We start from the raw sequence: 22,012 nt of genomic DNA, 5'->3' as shown, positions 1-22,012 counted from the left end.
TAAATGACCTTTTTGGAGGTCTTTTGCTCAAAATTTCAAGTCAAAATTTTTATCAGTCCCTAAAACTGAGCAATTGAAGGCTCACTATTTTAGGGATTGAAATTAGATCTTCAGTTCTTCTTTCCAACGGTGTAAGCGGTTCTGAATTTCGAGGCCCGAGTTAAAAGTTATGATCTCAACAAGTTGAGGATGCAATTTTTACCTACAAAAGAAGCAAACATTAGTCCGTAGAGTTAACAATGCATAGTAAAGACACTAGCTACTCAAACAAAATTGGAGGTGAATCTTGAAATCTAGCTAAGTCTGAAATTTTGAAGCCTCAAAATTTGGCTAAGTCTAAAATCCTGAAGCCCTAAAATTTGGCTAAGTCTGAAATCCTAAAGCCCTAAAATTTCCTAGAATCTTTACCTTATCTTTGGGAGGCCTGAAACCTATCTCAAAAGATTCGTCGCATATATTAAAATATATCTTAAGTATAAGAAATTAAATATACGTCAACTTATACTTTAACGATATATTTTAAACCCCTTTTATGGCTATTCGGACAAAACTGAAGGTGAAAAAATAGCTTGACAAGCACACAAGGCCCTTGGGAGCGCGATGGCGCAAATGCGCATGAGGCGCATTTGGTTGTGTGCGCGCACTTCCGGTGCACAACCCTTCTTGGCAGCGCGTGCGGCCTTTACTCGCGCGCATTCCTCGCGCGGCCTTTATGGGCGCGCGCGCCCGCGCCCATAGCGGCGCATTTGATTTTTTTTTTCAAATTTTTTTTTTCAATTTTATTTTATTTTATTTCTTTATTTCTTTTAATTTTTTTTATTTTTGGTGATTTTTGGACTCAACTTTCTAACTTATTTAACCGAGTTTTCTTCTCTCGACTCCCGAACTATGAGTCTAGGAGTTAAAAAAAAGTAGGGGGTCCCCATTCCTAGTAAGGAATGGGGCGTGTGTTGTGGACACCACAACAGTATGCAATAATGCCAAAATATGTTTTATTGATGAAAGAAAGTTTCTAGAGGGTATGATACATGAGCATATGTATTTTTCTATAATTGCAAAAGATGGTAAAGAAAAAGTAGAAAGATGTACCTTTAGAAGTTTCAAATTTGTTGAATGTGTTTCGAGATATTGTATTTGATAATGCACTTGATGGATTACCACTAATAAAGAATATTGGTCATTAGTTGGACTTAATTCTAGGAGCTAGTTTTATAAATTAGGTAGTGTACATAATGACACCAACATAGATTGGATATTTGAATAGACAAGTACATGAGTTGTTGTAGAAGGGGTTGATTCAAGAGAGTCTGAGTCCATGCATTGTACCAATAGTATTAGCACCAAAGAAGAATGGAGAATGGAGGATAAGTACAGATCCTGGGGCTATCGATAAAATCACAATCAAGTAAAGATTTCTCTTGTCAAAGATGGATGATATTATGGATTATTTGAGCGGAGCTATGTATTTCACAAAGAAAGTTCTAAAGAGTGGATATCATTAGATTCAGACCAGAGAGGGAGATGAATGGAAGAGTTCCTTCAAGAAAAAATAAGGAATGTATGAGTGGTTAGTCTTGCCTTTTTGGCTAACTAATGCACTGAGCACTATCATGTGGCTCATAAATGAGGTACTGAAAGAATTTATGGGTAAGTTTGACATTTTCTACCTAGATGATATTTTATTCTTTACTAAGATATTGGAGGAGCATATAATGCATATTGGTAGGGTGTTTGAGAAGTTAATCAAAGTAAAAATGCTAATTAATTTGAAGAAGTGTAGTTTTCTGAAGGAGTTAGTGTATCTGGGATTCGTAGTTTCGACAAAAGGTCTAAAAATGGACCCAAAGAAAGTGAAGGCTATACTCGAATGGCCTATTTTGAGGAGTGCTAATAAGGTAAAATATTTCATGGTTTGGTTATCTTTTACAAATATTTTATCCAGAGTTTTAGTAGTGTGTGTGGACCCTTGACTGAAATAATGAGAGGGGATAGGAAGGAGTTTATTTTGAATTGTTAAAATAAAAAGTTACAGTACAACCTTTTTTAGCACTTCCAAATTTAAATAAGGTGTTTCAAGTAAACTCATGTGATGCTAGGGGTACTACAATAAGAGCTATTTTGAGCCAAAAAGGTAGCCCTCTTGCTTATTTTAGAGATAAGTTGACCGATGCTAAAAAAAAACATTATGTTTATGATAAAAAATTCTATGCTATAGTCAAGGCATTGAAAAAGTGGACACATTATCTTCTCCCTAAGGAGTTTGTTTTATATACTGATCATCAAGCTTTGCAATATTTGAATAGTCAAGGAAAGTTGAATCTGGTGTATTTGAAATGGATTGATGTTTTTATAGTTATTCATTTGTTTTGAAACACAAGAGTGGGAAGCATGACAAGGTTGTAGATGGTCTTAGTAGGAGACAAATTTTTCAGATAGAGTTATAGATTATAGTTGTTGGGTTCAAAAAACTCAAGAGTTTATAATTATATGGTTGTGATTTTGGAGAAACTTGAAAAGCTTGCACAAATTTTTTTACTCTATATAGAACAAAGTGGTTGGGTTCTATCATCCAGGATACTATGCTATTTAGAGGGAGTTAGTTGTGCATTCCAAGGAGTTATATAAGGGAAAATCTCATCAAGGAGAAGCATAGTGGAGGGTTGGCTAGATGTTTTGGTTGAGATAAAACCATGGCTCTAGTTAGTGAGAACTATTACTAGCCATAGTTTCAACAAGATGTCAAGAAATTTGTAAATAGTCGAACAATATGTCAAATAGAAAAAAGAAGTAAAATAAAATAAAGGGTGGCATCAGCCATTACCTACACTAGAGAAGTTGTGGGAGGATATCAATATGGACTTTATTTTTAGTTTACCAAGGACTCAACAAGGGCATGACTCAATTTTTTCGGTGGTTGACAACGATTCAAAGATGAATCATTTCATTCCCTACAAGAAGACTAATAATGATGCCCATATGGAAGAATTATTTTTCAAGGAAGGGGTGAGACTACATGGTCTACCAAAGAGCATAGTTTTAGATCGAGACATCAAGTTTTTTGGGTATTTATGGCACACATTGTGGAAGAAGTGAAAGATAGATGTGAGGTGTAGCTCATCACCTCCATCCATAGACTGATGGACATGCATAGGTGGTGAATAAGAGTTTGAGAAATTTGTTGAGATGTTTGGTCAAAGATAAGCCAACAAGATGGGATTTAATTTTACCAAAAGAAGAATTTGTATATAATATTTTTGTCAATAGGAGCGCTGGTAAATCATCATTCTATATTATATGTGGAAGTAGTCTTTGTTAGAGTAGATCATTAATTTAATTTAATTATTAAATTACCTTTACTTCCTTCTTAAGATTTCACTTTATGCACTTTGTATTTTCATTTAATAATTAATTAATAATTATTAAATGTCATTTACCTCTTAGGGTTTCCCTTTTAGGTTTTTTCAATCTCCTCTATAAGGACTGATCTTTTGTAAATATCTCTCATTCTTTTAGTCTGATAATACAATTTGCATATTTTTAGAGCAAAACACTTGCATCTTCTTTGTTTTTTCTTCTCTATTATAAGTTCTTTCATGCAAGTGTTCTTTGGGTTTTGTGAATTTGTATTGCTCAAATCATTCATGGTATCAAAGTTAGATCTATTGTAGCTTGTTCAGTATTTGGAGAAAAACAAGAACAAGGGTTTGACAGAATAGGTATGGTATTTTTTGAGTATTGTCTATGAAAATAGGGGGGTCTCAAATTTTTGGAGCACTTTGAGGCCAAACAGACCTCTCAGTTGGATTTAGAAGGCATCAAAACCTCCATTTTCATATAAAATTTGTCAATTTTGGACAACATTAACTAAGAGGCTTTTTTTTTTTTTTAAAATAATAGGGTCGTATGACCTCTACATGCACTCTAAGGTGATAAAAATAAAAAAATTGACAAATTTGTAGTTTTTTGACCACCAAAGTTACACTAACCATAATGACCACTGCCACGGTCTGGATAAGTCGCTGCGGTCATCACCTGAGGTCAGGCTCAACCACAACGACTTCCACCCCCATACCGCCACCACCACCAAAGCCCACCACCCCCGCTCAACCCATGCTCAGCCAATGCACTACTTGGGAGCCACCACCATTGGCCGCGCCACCTGATCTCCACTTAATGCCTTTTTATTTTTTTATTTTTTGTAGTCTTATCGAGGCCTTAACAATATTTTTGCTCTAACTTGAGCATACAGGGGTTTTTTTATATTTGAAAGAAGCAACGAAAAGCTAATTCAAAGAAGAAGATGATGGTGTGGGTATTTTTTGGATTTTTTTTCTATTTTTTACCTATTTGTTTTCTTGAAGTTAGATGATGTCTTCTATCTTCCAGGGGTGTAACTTGCTCTTTATAGCTCCGCTTTTCAATTCAAGAAAAACATAGGAAATCTCTTCTTGAGAACTTTCTAGATTATCCATCATTTCACTAGTATTTTATACCAGGTATTTGTGATACACAACCAAAGTCTTTTTTCTCTATTCTTGTATACACATTCCTTCTACAAGCTGAGGTTTTATTTTTTGCATTTTGGGGGGTGTTTTCTCATTATTTTTTGTTATAATATTAGCATATCAAAAAACTTCAAAAAAAATCTTAAAACAATGGCCAAGACCCCTTCTTGTCTAGTACATCTAAATCCACTCAACTATCACATATGGAAATCTCATATGCAATGGCTTCTCCGTTCAAAGGGTTTGTGGTCTTGTTTAGATATAGTGCAACTAGTATTTCAGAGTCAATATTAGACATTGCAACACAAGAATCAGATAGATGAAACCATGGGTCTGATCTATTTGAGCATTTTAGACAGCTTATAGTTTCATCTTGATGAGTGTTCCACTCCTCAAAAAATGTGGGACAAATTCAATGACTTGTTTGGCACCATCAACAAGTTTGGAGAACTTTAGATTGAGGCAGAGCTTACTTCTCTTGTACCAGATGATTTCCCCTCTATTGAGGACTTTCTTATTATGTTCAAACAGTAGAGAACTTTGTTACATGGATGCGGGAAAGAGAAGAAAGATAAGGAGTGCATCTATATGATTCTATCAAAGCTTCGAGGAAACTTTCAAATTTTCTCTTCTACCTGCAATTCCACTATGTATGCCATGGGTCCCAGATTTACCATACCCACTTTTGAGGCCTTTTGTGATCAATTGACTAGAGAGCAGTCCAAGCTTACGTAGTTGGATACTATTACAGGTTCAAAGACATAGGCATTGGTTGCTCAAACATCTACAGGGAAGCCAAAGCAAAAACTGAATCTGAGATAGATTCAGTAGGTAGTTAGAGTTCGTCCAAGCCTACTCCTAAATTAGATGCTTGGAAGCCCTCTCCAAAGGGTAAATATTCTAAGTCTAGTGAATCTTCCTCCATGACTAAGAAGTACATAGGTGATCCTTTTATTTTTTGTGGTAAGGAAGGACATCTAGTTTCCAGGTGTTGGAAACATTTTGAGGCTTTAGAGGAGGCCATGCAGTAGCATAGTATTATTTCTCTGAAGCCATCACCTCCTCCTTCAGGGAAAATACATGCTTTTTTTGCATGAGTATTGTCTTCTACAACTACTTGGATTCTTGATTTAGGTGCTTCCCGTTATATGATACACTCACTTGATTTTGTTACCTCACTTTCTTAGAGTGTTACTACACAGATTGCAGTTGGTGATACTACACACTTTCAATCATAGGTTCAAGAACTATCTCTTTAGAAGGTGGTTCGCTACAAGATTTTCTCTTAGTTCAAGCCATTTCTATGAACCTCCTATCTATCTTTCATATTTGTCATTCTAGCACTGGTAATACAGTTGAGTTCTCACCATATGATGTAGTTATTCAAGACCTCCATGATCCTAACTTGGTTGTTGCTACTGGGAGTGTTGATCTTTAGTCTCACTTATATCATTGTGATGGCTTTGAGCGCTCTGATTCTATAGGTGTTTCTCTTATTGCTCATGTAGAAACAATGAGCAAGCTTTTGCATGAGCATTTTGGCCATGTCAACTACATATATCTATAGTAGATGAGTACACAGGAGCTAGTGATTGGGCTACCTGAAATCTCTTGTACTGATGATGTTTGTCAAGGTTGTGCACTTGGCAAACATCACAAAGATCAATTTGCGTCAAGTATATCCACATATGCTAACGCACCATTGGAGTTGATACACAATGATCTTATGTCATTCCCCACTCTATCTTTTTTAGGTTCTCAATATGTCTTTACCTTCATAGATGACTTCTCTAGATGCACATGGGTGTTCTTTTTGAAGTACAAGTTTGATGTCTTTGATTCATTTAAAATCTTTAAGACATTTATGGAGAAGCAGTTTGGTCTTTTTGTCAAGCATATACACACTAACAATGGGGGGGAATATGTGAATTAGTCTTTCAGATATTTTTGCATTGAGCATGGTTTATAGTATCAGTTCACAGTTCCTAATACCCCTCAGCAGGATGGGGTTGTAGATAGAAAGAACATGACATTGTGGGAGATGGACAATTGTATGATACAGTCTCGAGCTATGAGTTCTTCGTTTTGGGTGGAGGCTATCAATTGTGCCAATTATATTCAAAATCAGATGACATACAAGGCATTGCGACACATGATTCCTGAGGAGGCTTGGACTCATGGCAAGCCAAATGTTTCTACTTTCCACATTTTTGGTAGTGACACTTGGGCATTTATTCTATATGTTCAATGGAAAGCCATGGAGAGGAAGAACCGACCACTCATCTTTGTTGGCTACTACGAGGATGTGAAGGTGTATAGGTTGTTTGATCTTGATTCTAGAGTTGTCTTGTTTTGGCAAGATGTTCAGTTTGATGAGCATTATCCTCAGATGGAGCCTCCATCACCAACTTCTCCCTCACTACCTAGTACTTCCTCTACTCCTACACAAGATTATGCATCCTCTGAGGAAGATCTTGATATTGATCACCCTTCACCACTCCCATTAGTTTTTCTATGAGTACCTAAGTGGGCTCGTGCTAATGTTGATGTAGCATGACCTATGGTAGGTGATCCTACAGATTTTCATTGCACTCGTGCTCAGACTTCTGGTACTGGACTCTTGAGTCATGCCATTTCAGATGATCCATAGAGTTTTTCATAGGAAACAAGACACTTAGAGTGGGATAGGGATATGGATGAGGAGTACTCTTCTTTGATGAAGAACCACACATGGGATCTTTTTCCTCTTTTGAAAGGAAGAAAGTTGGTTCACTGTCGACGGGTGTACCATACCAAGTATGTTGCAGATGGTTTTATTAATAGTTATAAGGCACATCTTGTTGCAAAGGGATTTTCATAGTTTGAGGGTCTTGATTACTCTGAGACCTTTGCTCCTATTGCCAATATGAATTATGTTCACCTTGTACTCTCTCTTGCAAGTAGCTTCATAGGGATGGACAATTTTTCAGATGGATGTGAAGAGTGCCTTTTTGCATGGAGACCTTCATAAGGAGATCTTTATGGAGCAGTCTCATGGTTTTGTGCATGACTCTTCATTGGTATGTAGGCTTTAGAGGTCTTTATATGGTGTCAAATAGGCCCCTTGAGCTTGGTACAAGATGGATTCCTTCTTGCTTGCTTCATAATTCGCTCGATGTCATTCTGATCCTATAATTTACATTCAACATCATGGGGCTAACTTATTGATACTTGTGCTTTATGTAGATGATCTCATCATTATAGATAGCTCATCCTCCATGATACAAAGTGTTTAGTGAGCCTTCAGAGAGAAATTTAAGATGACAAACCTTGGACTTCTACACTATTTTTTGGGCTTACAGCTTGTTCGGTCTTCAGATGGGATAGCCATACTCCAATTGAAGTATGCTCTTGATATGCTTCAGAGATTCAACATTCTTGGTTGCAAGCCTACTCCCACACCTTTTCAGTCTTGTGTTGTTTCATCTACCAATTGCACTACTCCTACAGTAGATTCTATTTTATATAGACAACTTGTGGGTAGTTTTTCGTACCTGAAACACACACACACACATCCTAATATATCCTTTGTGATTGGACTTGTCTCTCAATTCTCCCATGATCCACATGAGAGTCATTGGAAAGCTTCCAAACATATCTTGAGGTATATTCAGGGTACTACATGTTATGACATTCACTACACATCAAGGGATCCTCACATTGTTGGTTACACAAACTTAGATTGGGTTGGTGATATTGATGATCACAAATCTACTTCTAGGTTTGTTTTTTTGTCTTGGTTATGGTCCTATCACATGGTCTTGCAAGAAGCAACATGATCATGCATTATCATCTATAGAGGTAGAGTACATGGTAGCTGTGCTAGCTAGTCAGGATGTTTTGTGGCTTTGACAGTTGATGACAAAGTTTGGATTTCCTCCTGATAGTCCCACCTTTCTATGGTGTGACAATTAGAGTGCTATACGCATTTCCTGCAACCTAGTTGAGCATCAAAAAACCAAGCACATTGAGCTTCACATGCACTTCATTAGGCATCTGATTCAAGATGGCTCTTTGAGGTTGGAGTACATTCCCACTATTAAGTAGGTTGCAAACATCTTCACTAAACCATTTACATCCCTGTGGTATCTTTAGCTGCATTCTATGCTTGGGGTGAAGGAAGTTGTCCTTGGGGGGTTTAAGTGATGAGTCCTCCTTCCTTCTTGCTATCTCTTTTTGGAGTAGGGTTTTCCCATGTGATTTTCTATGTTTCTCCATTTCATAGAGATTTGGTTGTGATTGGGTACCTCATCAAGCCTTGTTGCCGAGACCCAAGTTTGCTTTCAACATTGCATTGTAGTTTCCTTTCTTTTTTTGCATTGTTGCTCATCTTAAGGGGGGGTGTTAGAGTAAACCGTTAATTTAATTTAATTTATTAAATTACCTTTACTCCCTTCTTAAAATTTCACTTTATGCACTTTGCATTTCCATTTAATAATTAATTAGTAATTATTAAATGTCATTTACCTCTTAGGATTTCCCTTTTAGGTTTTTTCGATCTCCTTCTATAAGGATTGATCTTTTGTAAATATGATGAAGGGTGATCCCCTTAATACCATAAACACATAACATAAACAAAGCAACAAAAACAATCATGAGAACAAAATATGGGTCTTTTATTATCGTCGCAAATGCGAAATCACAAAATTCAGAATTACAATACGCTAACCCACATGGGCATCTTCATTATAGTAATTTGCAAGACAAAGCTACGAGCTATCACCCAAAATTGTCCTAGAAAATGTTCAGGCCTTTCTTGAATTGGCAATTTTATGCCGCCTGGGAAGGTTCTAGACACTCAAACTTAATACCTAGGGCCGATAGACCCTAACAATACACATCGAGTAAACCAAATACACTTTTCACATTTATTTTAGAAGTTTAGGGTTGTCCAACTTTGGAAGACCATAACTCTCAAACCGTTGCTCCAATTGGCTATTATAGCCACTTTTCGAAAACCTCGACTCCTAATCTATAGGTTTGGATATGCACAAGTACCCATTCGTTGAGTTTTCAAGCCTCAACCGGGGCCTCTAAGGCCTTCAAAATTGAGCCTGAATTTTTTATACCAAAATTGCACACTAAAAATCTATAATAAATTTACAAATACATATAATCTGGCTATGAAACTCCACTGACAAATTAATATAACTAAAATGAACCTTCACCATTGAAATTAGAAGATTACGAGCTCACATGATTACCTTACTAAGTAGCAAGCCTCCATAGACAACAACTCTGCATTAAGACAATCTGTATTGAAACAACTAAAAGGAAATATTTTTGGATGATGCAAGATTTCTCTTACACCTAGGATGCTCCTGCATCAAACTATCTCTCATTCCTTTAGTCTGATAATATAATTTGTATATTTTCAGAGAAAAGCCCTTGCCTCTTCTTTGCTTTTTATTCTTTGTGACAGGTTCTTGCATGCAGGTGTTCTTCGAGTTTTGTGGATTTATATTGCTCAAATCCTTCAGCCCCAAATATGCTTTTGAATTGAGTAGGTTGGACAAAGGGGAGATAAGTGGTGTTGAAGTTGAGGATTTTGTAGAGCACTTGAAGAATATCCATGAGGAGGTGAGGAAGCATATTGCCAAGATGAATACTCAATACAAGGTTAGATGAGAAAAGGAGGCATAAGGAATTTTAGGTTGGCGATGAAGTCACAATTCATTTGAGGAAGGAGTGATTTCCAGTAGAAACATATAATAAGTTGAAATTATTGCTTTGTTCTCTATTTCTGTTGTGTTTGTGGTATTAAGGGAGTACCCTTCATCAAATCCATCCTAATTATCCATTCTAGTTGAAGGTACACCAAAATAACTTAGATTAATCCATGGATATTTTAGAACCTTATTGATTTGGCTTTCATTGGTTATCTAACCAAGTACATTTACTTTGAACTTATATTTCTATATATAGCCATGTTCTAGATTCTCAACATTCACTTGCCATTTTGTGTATTTGTGCTTATTTTATGCTTACATTTATGCAACTAATTTGGTTATCCTAGGTAGCCTCGAGGGAAAGTTCTTTTTCTCTCACATTTTCCTAAATCTAATTGATCATATACAACATTTTTTCTATCTTAAAGGGTTTCTAGAACTATATTATGGTTTTTTATTTATATTATCCTAAGGTTAGTATATCATGACAAATTTGATCTTCATTCTTGTTCTTTGAGACTTATCTATGCAATAAGAAAAGGAGGTCAACCATGGAGTCCAATCCCCTAATCCTAAGACACATTGGAATACAAAACTACCTTGAGACATGAAAGGATGGCAATGCAATATCTACACTCTCAATATTTGTATACCTTTGTTGCTTAGAATCAAGAATGAGAAAAATAATGCAATTATGCAAATGACTAAATGATATAATAAATGGTCTTTCTATATTGAAAATGAGGCACAAAAGGAGTGTAGGACATACTTGTGTGCACTTGAGATTGAAAGAGGAAGGATATTGATACAAATATGATTTTTTTGACGATTGGGATCCTAACAACACTTTTAACTATAAATATGGAATCTATAAGCTACTACCTAACTGTGGGATGGATTTGATTCTAACTTAGGAGAAATAAAACACCCATAATATTATTTTCATAGGATCAAAACACTTGAGGCATTCTATACCTTGCATTTGCAGCTGAGATAGATAATATTGTGATTGTTACAGGGTAGAGAGCATGATTTTCTCTTAACAATTATTACCAAAGTCTTTCACACCTAAAAAATATATAAAATGTGTGTATAGGTGGCTATATAGGTGTTTGCCTTGATTAATCCCTTACTTTGGTAATTTCTACCTCCACAAATAGCCAATATAATATAGAGACAATGTGTGTTGTTCTCATTAATCTAGAGCATGTTTGAATTGCTACAAGCCTAAGTGCCCAAGTGTAATGTAGCGAATCTATGCAAATGTGATAGAGTAAACTCTATATGGAAACACAATCAATGTATGTTTTAAAGCATGCAACAAACACAAGTATGAAGCTCAAATGTATAGATATGAAAATAATAAGAATCATACCCAACCTAAGAGGTAGAGTACAAGAAAATCATCAACTGGTGATTTCCTAGCCATTGATAAAAAATTTTATGCTTATGTGATTGAATGCTTGATGTGATATAGTACTTGATAATTACTCGATATTTCCTTGATTCACAAGATCTTACATCATGGGATGTCTTTAAATAGGGCCTTCAACCTTACAATTGATTTCACCTTGCCAAAATGAAGTGTAAGGCTTTCTTTTATACAAAAATAATATTGTTATGTAAAGCCTAATCAGACTCAAAGGTTATATTTTTCCCCATTTCCATCGATGTGATTTCTCCCTAGATTTTTCTACAGGGATTTGAGGGTAACACAACCATGATGGTGTCAAGGGGAAGCAACCCTTGCAGGGTCATGGGAGTTATTTTTCTATTGGATGACATAATCTAACCCTAATTTTATAACCGACACAAGTCTTGTATAAAATGGCTTACCTTTAGGGATTTTCATATGATGATTTAGTAGCTTCTTGTAATGATAGATAGTTTCAAGGGTTTGCAAATTCTAATAAGGTTGAATTACTAAATAATAATATCAGACTCTGTGTTTAGTGGACATAGCCCAAGATTGGGTAAACCACGTTAAATCTTTGTGTCTTATGTTCTATTTCTACATGCTTTATTCCTTTGAATCATTGTATTTGCATGTATATGTTATATTCTTGTCTAATATTCTTAACAATCAAAGGATAAATTTGGTAGAGTCAACCAAATATTCTAATTTGTCATTAAAATACTAAGACCAAACACTAGTCTTAATTTCAACCCCATCTTTGGGGAACATAATGCCATAGGATTTATGTTCAAAGGAACATAATACCCTAAGTGTTATGTTCTACTCAATCAAAGCCCAAATCAGGACCACGAGTCTCGAATGATTGAGGGATGACAAATTATGGGATACACATAATTATGAGGGTGAGATCAAACATAAAGGCCACAAATGGTAAAATAAGGCCCAGGTGATGAAATTAATTATTATTTGACACAATGATTTTACGTACATTAACTTATATTTAAAATATCACTTTTTCTTTCCTCATTCAATTCCTTGCATCCTTTATGTGAAACAATTAATTATTAGTAACTTGCCTAGATGATTACGGGTACAAATGCAAAATTCATGCTTCTTATAATTTCTTGACCATTGCGACTTTATGTAATTACAACTTCATGTGATTTTACCATCATGGTCCTTATGAATGCTTCTTCATAGACATACACAATGAATTATGTGTAGGCTCCCTTACAACCACCCTTAACACTGTTCACGGTACTTGTGGACATTATTTACTAGTTATTGAGAATCACCTATTTCAAATGTTAGTTAAATGCCTTTCTTGAACCTTGGTGAACACATTTTTGTATACAAAGTGTTCATTATAAGAAGCACAAATAAAATCATCATTAATGTTCGTATCCTTTTAATTTGATACTTAATTTTATGTTAGTTCCTTGTTGTACTTCATTATATGCATTGTTCTTAGTAGATCATATACAAATCAAATGAGAGCAAATTGTAAGGGTGAAAGTTGCATGTCATGTATTTTCTCCTTTTTAAAAATTCACTTTGACAAGGTTGATCCAAACGCCATGGTTAATGCACAAGTGACATGTTTCTATGTGACGATTAACCAAATAAATTGAGCCCATCTTCACACATCTTATGAATCTAGAATCAATCACTAACTTTCTCATACCAAATCTAAGGTCAAACATTACAGTCTAGATTTTACCATTGATCTTACAAATCTAAATCCAATTCTACGCCAAAGCTAATCCCAATCTTACAAATTGTTACTTGCCAAATTGAACACAAAATGTTTAAAATCATATGCTTGATTGTTGTATAAATATGTAGACTCTAGTTAATCTCGTAAAGAACCTAGATCTAAGATCTCTTATTTTGATTATATCATTATTACTTAATTAATATATTGCATCATCCCACTAGCACTAGTATCTAACCATAAAGATAAACTTGACATATTGCATAATTACCTAGCACGTCTTCAATCATTTTTCAAGAAATTTGATTAAGAGAATAATCATGCAACACAAAAGTCTAACATCTTTAAATACCACCAACTTTCCACCTACAGATCAAGATACCTAATACAAACAAGTCTTAGGAAATAAAGTGTGTATATCATTTTCATAATTAAAAGTTGAATTCATATATTTAAATTCAAACTTATAAATGTAACTATCATTTCCACTATAAAAATTGAAGGAAAATATCTAATCACTATAGTCAATCTACAACACAAAAAAACAAAAGAAAATCAAACTAGAATCTATCCAAATATCACAATCCCATCTCTGATCGCTAAAGACAATCCAAACCAAGAAAATACAACATCTAGTTGCAATAAAAATAAATCATTGACATCTCTTTGTTATTAAAAAATGAATAAGAACAAATATCTTAATTCTTGGGTAAGAAAAAATAAAATCAAAGTATAATATATATCAAAACATCACAAGCCTACATCTGATCACTAAAGACAATCTTAACAAGAATCCATCAACATCGATCACACTAGAAGTAAACCGTGGACCTCTCTTTGTTATTAAAAACAAACAAGAACCATTTCCTTGATTTTCAAGTATGGAAAAACCCCCATCACAATCCCATATCTGACCACTAAAGACAATCTAAAGCAAAACACACAACATCAAATGCCACTAAAAACGAATCCTCACCTCTTTTTGTTATTAAAAAACAAACAATAACCAATTCCTTAAATCTCAAGTGAAAATTGAAACTATAATATATGATAACAACACAATTTCATATGTTTTGTTGTTGTCTATGATAAGAGTAGAATTTCATATGTAATTTTCTAGCTTACTGTGATTTAATGGTTTATGGTTTATCCATAGAGTTGTAGTAAGCATCAACCTTCTTCTTTTTTGGCTGCTTTTAATATAAAAAACAACATAATTTCATATATGCTAAATAAAGAGAAGTTAAAACCAATTTTTAAATCAAATAGAGCCAAAATTAATTTCAAAGTAATCTTTTCTTTCTTATATGCACGTGTGTGATGTGTGAGTATCCTTGCAACCTATCTTGCATCCAACAACGATATCTTGGGTACATGTATCTATGTCTGTTAGGACGAGACAAATATTCCTACTGGTAAGATCTTCAATCGAAAATCACGACGATGATATCTTGAGTACATGTATCTATGCCTGTTAAGACAAGACAAATCTCCCTATTGATAAGCTCTTCAATCCAAAATCAAAACAAAGAACAATCCCAAAACCCAAGCCAATTGTATTACCCATATTGGATAATAACAAAAACTAGCCATACAACATAATTATATCTTTCTTATTGCCAAATTCAATTCCTTACCTGACAGCTCAATACAAAAGACCTCTATTTTATTTCCCTCCATTAAAAGAGTACCTTAAAATGTGGATTTAAGCAAGAGATATGGTATGAAGAGGGAGGAAGACACAATAAAATCCCTATAATTTTATAATATTAATAAAGTCCCTAGGTGTAGGACAATAATACAGGTGTCCCCTTCGTACCCTGCATAATGCAAGCAAAGCATCCAATGGGGACATTGCCACTGGTCACCTCACCTACATATTTTTAATCATTTCGCTCTCTCAAAGAAGATTGAAGAGATCGCCATTTTAATGATAATAATAATAATAATAATAAAAATAAGCACATGGACGAGCTTTGCATTGAAAAAACCAGCAGAGAGTTTAAAGCCAAATCCATTACTCCGCTTTTCAATTATAATACTAATGAAATCCTGTCCTATTCTCCCTCAAAAAGGGGAAAGATGATTCAGAAGAAGTGGCAAGTAGATTCGCGCCGGGGCCAGTAAAATAATAACGGGAAGATGGGGCAACAGAAAAACATGAATGGATCTCACATGCTCTCACTTTCTGTCCCCGTTATATACAAACACCTCTCCCGTTTGTTCTCTTCCTCCCAACACCAAAGCGTTTCTTTCCTATTTAATTCTATAATATGTCTGCATCGATCGAAAATACTGGAATACCCTCGTGGCCCTAAAGATTTCTTTATGAAACCCATGGTTAGGTTAACTCCGCACTTGCCAAATTTCACCTTGTTAATCTTTAATTTGAAAGAGAGAGGAACCCTGCATTAGTATTATTTATTGTGGGAAAATATCCTGAATTAATTTCATCTTACAAATGTTAATTTGAAAGAAAGTACAATGAAAATTTTTAATTGGTTTAGCGGGTGATGTTAATTTATGAAAAATAATGTTAAATTGATAAAAGGGAAATTGGGAATGGCTTAAACATCACATACTAAAGTTTTAATGGGTTGTGACTAATTTCTAAAATAAATGGTAAAGTAAAAGGGAAGAGGAGGAAGAGCTTGAATAAGTTGAAAGAGCTGTAGTGATGGTCAAGTCTGGTGTCATGAGCATAGTCTAGTGATTATGCTGTAACGATGTTGGTTTATACTGTATCGTTGTTATTTTTAATCGCTTTGTAATTCTTAGATTCTTATTACAATAAAAAAAAGTTGAAGGAGGTAATAGTTAGTTTTGGAAGGAACTACTAAATTGAATAAAAGAGGAAAACTCTTCATTAGTCTTAGTGGTTAGTCTTTATGACGGTAATCTTGATTTCTAGAAATGCTAAATTGAAAGGATCCATGAGGAAACCTCTCTATTAAATTTTAATGAATAGTCACTAAACTCTCACAAGATTGATAGAAATTTGTTAAATTGAAAGAAAGGAAGATACTTTAGGATCAGTTTTAGTAGGTAATGCAGATTTTGATTGGAAATGTCAAATTGAAAGAAATGGGCAAGAAAAATCTGGAATAGTTTTAATAGGCAATGGTACAATTCTGAGAAGAAATCATAAATTGAAAGAAAGAAGGGAAAACTTGGTTAGTTTAATGGACTAGTAGTTAGTTTTGATAGAAATTTTAAATTGAAAATAAGGAGGAAAATATTAGAATAGTTTTATAGGTTGTATCTAATTTTGGGTGGGGAACGTTAAAAAATCTTAGATTAGTTTTAAGGGGTAGCCACTCATTTCTAACACAAAATGCTAAACTGGAATGGAGGAAGGAAAAATTGTAGATTAATTTTAATGAAGAGTCACTAAGTTCTAACAAGCTTGATAGAAAATGCTAAAAGATAAGAAGAATTATGATACTGCTATAAGGAGGAAAATTCTAGAATAGTTTTATAGGTTGTATCTAATTTTGGGCAAGGAATGTTGAAGTAAAACAAATGGAAGAAAAATCTTAGAATAGTTTTAATGGGTAGCCAATCATTTCTAACACGAAATGCTAAATGGAACGGAGGGGGAGGAAAAGAGTGTAGATTAATTTCAATGAAGAGTCACTAAGTTCTAACAAGCTTGATAGAAAATGCTAAAAGATAAAAATAATTCTAGACTGGAAGATCTATCTGATTTCTATCATGGTGCAAGGGAAAGGACCTACCTAGTAGCTGTCAAGGCTAACTTCACGCACCTACAATTCTTAATCCCTATGTTGAGATTTGCCGATTTTTTCGGTGAACCTCCCTAGGTGAGTGAAGAGCTTAAAGCTAACTTTTCAAATTTCCCCCATTTATGGAGCTCTTTGTAGAGGTGGTCTAAAAGTGTCATTTTAAAACATTTGCCCAAAACCCGCCACTAAACCCCCCAAGTCACTCAGCCCCAAAAATAGTATTGTTTGCACAAATGGACCAATCAGCAACCAAGAAAACTTAAAAATGAACATAAATAGTTGTTCATGGACATAAATAGTCGTTCATGGTGATTTGTTTTGGCATGTTTGTATACATGTACGAGGACTTTTTTGGACAGTAATTAGAAAGAAATGTAACAATTAACATGACGACATTGCCTACAAGTGACTCATTTTGCCTCTATAGTTTTAAATTTGACATAAAGTTTTATGTCAACATTTGAAATCGAACTACTCTTATCCAAAATACACACAATCTCATTCAGAAACAGTCACACTAACCCTAAACTAGTTTTAGTAGCTAGTACTAATTTCCAACCAGAGATGCTAAATTTTAAATTAAGTGAACAGAAAAGCTGAGTTAGTTCGAGTGACAGGACAGGGAAAAACCCTGAAATAGTTCAAGTAGGGGAGGGGAGTTGCCAAAGCGATAGAAAAGAAAAGAAAGAAAGACAGAGAGGGCACGGACAGTCAGCTAGAATGGCGAGGCGCTTTTAGAGGCTAAAGAGGCGATGGTCGCAGAAGCAGGCACATGGTCGGGTGGGCAGGAGCATGTGCAAACACTTCATTAAACTAAAATAAAATAAAATAAAAGTTCAAGTTCAAGTTCCTTCCATAAGCAGGGGCGTTGTGTGCATTTCATTGGGCGTGCGGGGGCTATGAGCTGGCCCTGCCTTTCCGCAGCCGATGCATCGTGAACAGCATTTCCACAATCCCCCCTGCTCCTCCCATGTGACCCTCCGCTGTCTCACGAACCTTCCCAGAACAACCCCCCTCCCCTGCCCCTTCATATATACACACATCTCTCTTCTGTAGAGCCTCACAAAGACATTTCATCAGTTCTCTTTGGCAATGGAGACGTCCAGAGGTCAAATCTTCCTAGCCCACCTCATTCCCGCACTGAAGAGCGTGCACAGGAAATCTGGGCTCTGCTGCAGCGCCCTGAAGAAGAAGCAGGCAATACAGCTCGCGGCAGACATGTGCCTCGCCAGAACTGCCAACGAAATGAATGGCTCCGGGTGGAGTCGAGCCCTGGACCTCAGCCTCCACAAGAAGATCATGAAGCAGGCGCTGTCTTCCATTAGATCTCGCTCAAAGCCCATGAAGAAGAGGTGCACTTCCAGTGCCCTGTTCAGGAGGCTCAAAGTGGTTTCAATACACAAGCCCAAAATGGGCAATCTTGATTTGAATGGAGTGGAGATGAGGGTGAAGGCATTGCAGAGGCTTGTTCCCGGTGGAAGGGATATGAAGAACATTGATCTTCTCTTCCAGGAGACTGCTGATTATATTGTCAATCTTCAAATGCAAGTTCATACCATGCAAGCTCTTACAGATTTCTGCTGCTCTGCCGAGTGCCCTGATCGATGTGTTGAAGGGGGGTTTTGTACAACCAGTGCCCTTCGAGTAGTTTCTCATGTGTAGATTTTACTTCTAGATAGATTATGATGTAATGTACATGAGAATGTCAGGGAAGTTTTTGTATTTTTTAAAATAAGTTGCTTGCTTTTGGGCTATTCAGACTCAGAACTTTCCTTTCAATCAATGTGGCTCTATATTCGTTTCCAAATCCTCCCTTCTGGATTGATCCTTGGGTTCCTCTGTTGGGCTCTTCAATTGGTCTCTGTATGCTGTGCATTCTATTTATTTTTTTCATTTTGTTTAGGCGTTGCTCTTTACAAATTGTTCAAGTGAAAAGTTCAAATCTTTTTCAATACAGATAAAAATTGAAAATGTATATAAAATAGGATCAAAAGTTCAAATAGATAAAGAGGTTAACATTATGCAATCATTCTGTTCAATAAAAAAAATCACATTCTTGCTGACTAAGAAAAAATGGGTTACAACTTACACATTGAAAGATTGGAGATTAATTGCTGAGCATGATGGTGTTTGCTGCCTAACTTCGCATTTTGGGAGGCAGCATCCACTGCTTTTATGATGCTGGTTTTCCTTGCCTCTTCTAACGTAACCAAAAGATGGCTGACAGACTTACATTTGTATCTGATCATCATAAAACATATAGAGAAGCCAATTTGTTTGGAACTTTGACTTTATTTCTTATATCAGCACCCTCATTTGACAGTCGGTGTTGTTTTTATCTGTTCAGTAATTTTTAAAGGCAATTTTCTATTAAAAATTATTGTTCTGTCAAAAGCTAAAAGGTTCTTAAGAGTCTATTAAGTTTCTAAGTTCTTGATCAATGTTGACCAAAAATAACTTTTAGCAATCTAAAAAACTATAAAGAATAATCATTTTCTAACATGTCAAAGTGTTATTAACATTTTTTTAATAAAAAGATTGGTGATGTTAGTTAGAGATATTTGTAACTTCATGTGAACTTATGAGATGATTTGAACTTAAATTCCATGACAGAATATAAGCAAATCATAAAATTTAGATCTGAACTATTTTTGAAAAACTCGCACCTAATTAAAAAATAATCATCATCTAGCGTACCATAAAAAATATTTATAATAAATTAGACTTTCAAAAAATGAAAAACAATTGGAAATTCTTTAAATCCTGTAAAATCCATTTGTGATAGGCTCCTACCCAAGCTAAACAAATGAAAGCTACTTTAAATCCAAAAGGCTGAACAAGTACATGGCTCATTGTATTCCAAAACCAAAATATTTCTCTACTTCTGCATGCTGATTATGTTTTGAGAAGCTGTATGATATTGCTAGTTTAAAACAATTAAGATTGGCGGGTTAAATATTTTAGTAGGGATTTAGGTTGACAGATTAAAATGATATAACAGAAAAACTTACACCAATGGCGAGATCATTTTACTGTATAATACCATAATCCCATGATATTAAAAATCAGTGGGGTTTAATTTCAGCAAAACAATATAAACCTCATTAATGAGCTTCCCATAATGTAGCTCTAATGAAATTAAATGGAAGGGCAGCTCTTACACGTGCATGTGGGGCAGCAGTTTTGTGGAGAAATCAAAGCCATGTGCATCTGCACTTATTTCATTAGGCGATTCACAGATTTCATGACAATAAAGCAAAATCATGTGACAAGCACTTTTATCAACTCAACTCTTTCCTGCATCACATGTTTTATTAGGTGAGCAAATGATGCCATGTTTCGTTCTCATCACCTTTCTATTTTAACATATATATATATATATATATATATATATATATATATATATATATATTTATATCATTCTAAACACTATTTGACGCTTAAAACACTTTACCACGTTCTTCATTTTACAAGGAAATGATGGCACCTTGAAAAACACAGGGCGGAAACACAACGACGACCATGAACAAGCCATTCAAAGTTTTTATTCAGCGTTGCAGAGTCAAGTGGTTCTTGGTATTGACTGATATATATATATATATATATATATATATATATATATATATATATATATATATATATATATATATATATAATGTGTATATTATATACGGGGTTCCACGTTTGTCTGCATGTGAAACACATCATTTGTAGCGCAGCTTCTCGTTGGTTGAGAATGGTGCAGATCGCTGGTCAAATTAAAATACATGCAATTTGGACGATATTGGACAACGTACGACAAGTATATTTAGGGTTTGAGGTTTCCTAATGGACCTTAATTTCATCCCATGTGAAATGTTTTTAGTTGGACACTACGTTGAATGCTTCATCAGGTTGGGGTACACATGATAATGGTTAAAGTTGAATATTTTTTTTACAGCAAGTTGAATTATAATATTGTTATTAGAATTCATTTGTTATAATATTGTTATTATAATTCTTTTGTATAGGCTTATTGATCTATGTTTTATGGGTAATCGACTTCAATAATTTATCTTTTTATGAGATTGAGTCTAGGTGAAATATTGGATCTTGTGGAAAAGTTATCCATCTCAATACCACTACATTTCAAAGGTACTTCCATAGAGTTACTTCTAAGATTAAACCTACTTAGGTTGTTGTTCCATTGAGAAGAACTTTTAAGGTAAGTTAGATTGTGGAAGACAATTAAAAAACATAATTCACTCTTATAAAAGAGGACGTTTTAAAAACATGATTTCATATGGAATTGTTTATTGAAAAGATAAAGAGAGAAATAAAGATTAAAAGAGCATGAATAGAAATAGAAATAACTTGAAGTAAATTAGGCATCTTTTCATTTATTGTATGTGATTATGGGATTCATTGTGTTTCATTGATTGAATAATTTTGAAATGTCACATGAAATGTCTGATGTGATTCATTGACTACCAAAGATAAAATGTGTGTGTTTTTCTTGCTAATCATGCATTTTTCAAATAGCTATATGTATAAAGAAACCATATATATGACATGGAAAAATAATAAGCATATTGATAAAACTATATTCGACATAGTGGTTAGTAGACATTAACATGATATATATATATATATATATATATATATATATAATGAATAACAAAAAAAAAAATGTTACACAATATATCAAATTCTCACAATAAAAAATATCATAACATACATAACTCACCATGAGCAGTTAATATGAGTGTATCTTGATCAACTCTTTAATCTCACACTTCTTATGGTCACTACTCTAATGCAACTAATCCACTCTCAAATGAATCATTACCCTCACTTATGACTAGGGTAATTGCATCTCTTATTTTGTGAGCATAGATATTGTCACCTCCACATGCTTTAGCTTTGTATCTAATTTATCTCTT

General features: G+C 34.7%; 1 protein-coding gene across 1 annotated transcript; it reads left to right on the top strand.

Annotated features, from left to right (window-relative positions):
* The first annotated feature begins 17,861 nt into the window (after nucleotides 1–17,861).
* LOC149553034 (transcription factor IBH1-like 1) lies at nucleotides 17,862–18,897 on the top strand. The gene has a single exon (XM_089789829.1). The coding sequence runs from the start codon at nucleotides 18,183–18,185 to the stop codon at nucleotides 18,750–18,752; it is 570 nt and encodes a 189-aa protein (XP_089645955.1). The 5' UTR covers nucleotides 17,862–18,182; the 3' UTR covers nucleotides 18,753–18,897.
* Nucleotides 18,898–22,012: the final 3,115 nt, after the last annotated feature.

This window comes from Cupressus sempervirens, chromosome 6 (genome assembly GCF_028749045.1).
Source record: "Cupressus sempervirens isolate cs-2001-9-10 chromosome 6, ASM2874904v1, whole genome shotgun sequence".
NCBI classification, from domain to species: Eukaryota; Viridiplantae; Streptophyta; class Pinopsida; order Cupressales; family Cupressaceae; genus Cupressus; species Cupressus sempervirens.
Note: the sequence above shows the minus strand (reverse complement) of the source record. Positions and strands in the feature narration are given on the sequence as shown.

Excerpts from the sequence above, each read along its gene's own strand:
- LOC149553034 (XM_089789829.1), top strand. The coding sequence starts at position 18,183 with ATGGAGACGTCCAGAGGTCAAATCTTCCTAGCCCACCTCATTCCCGCA.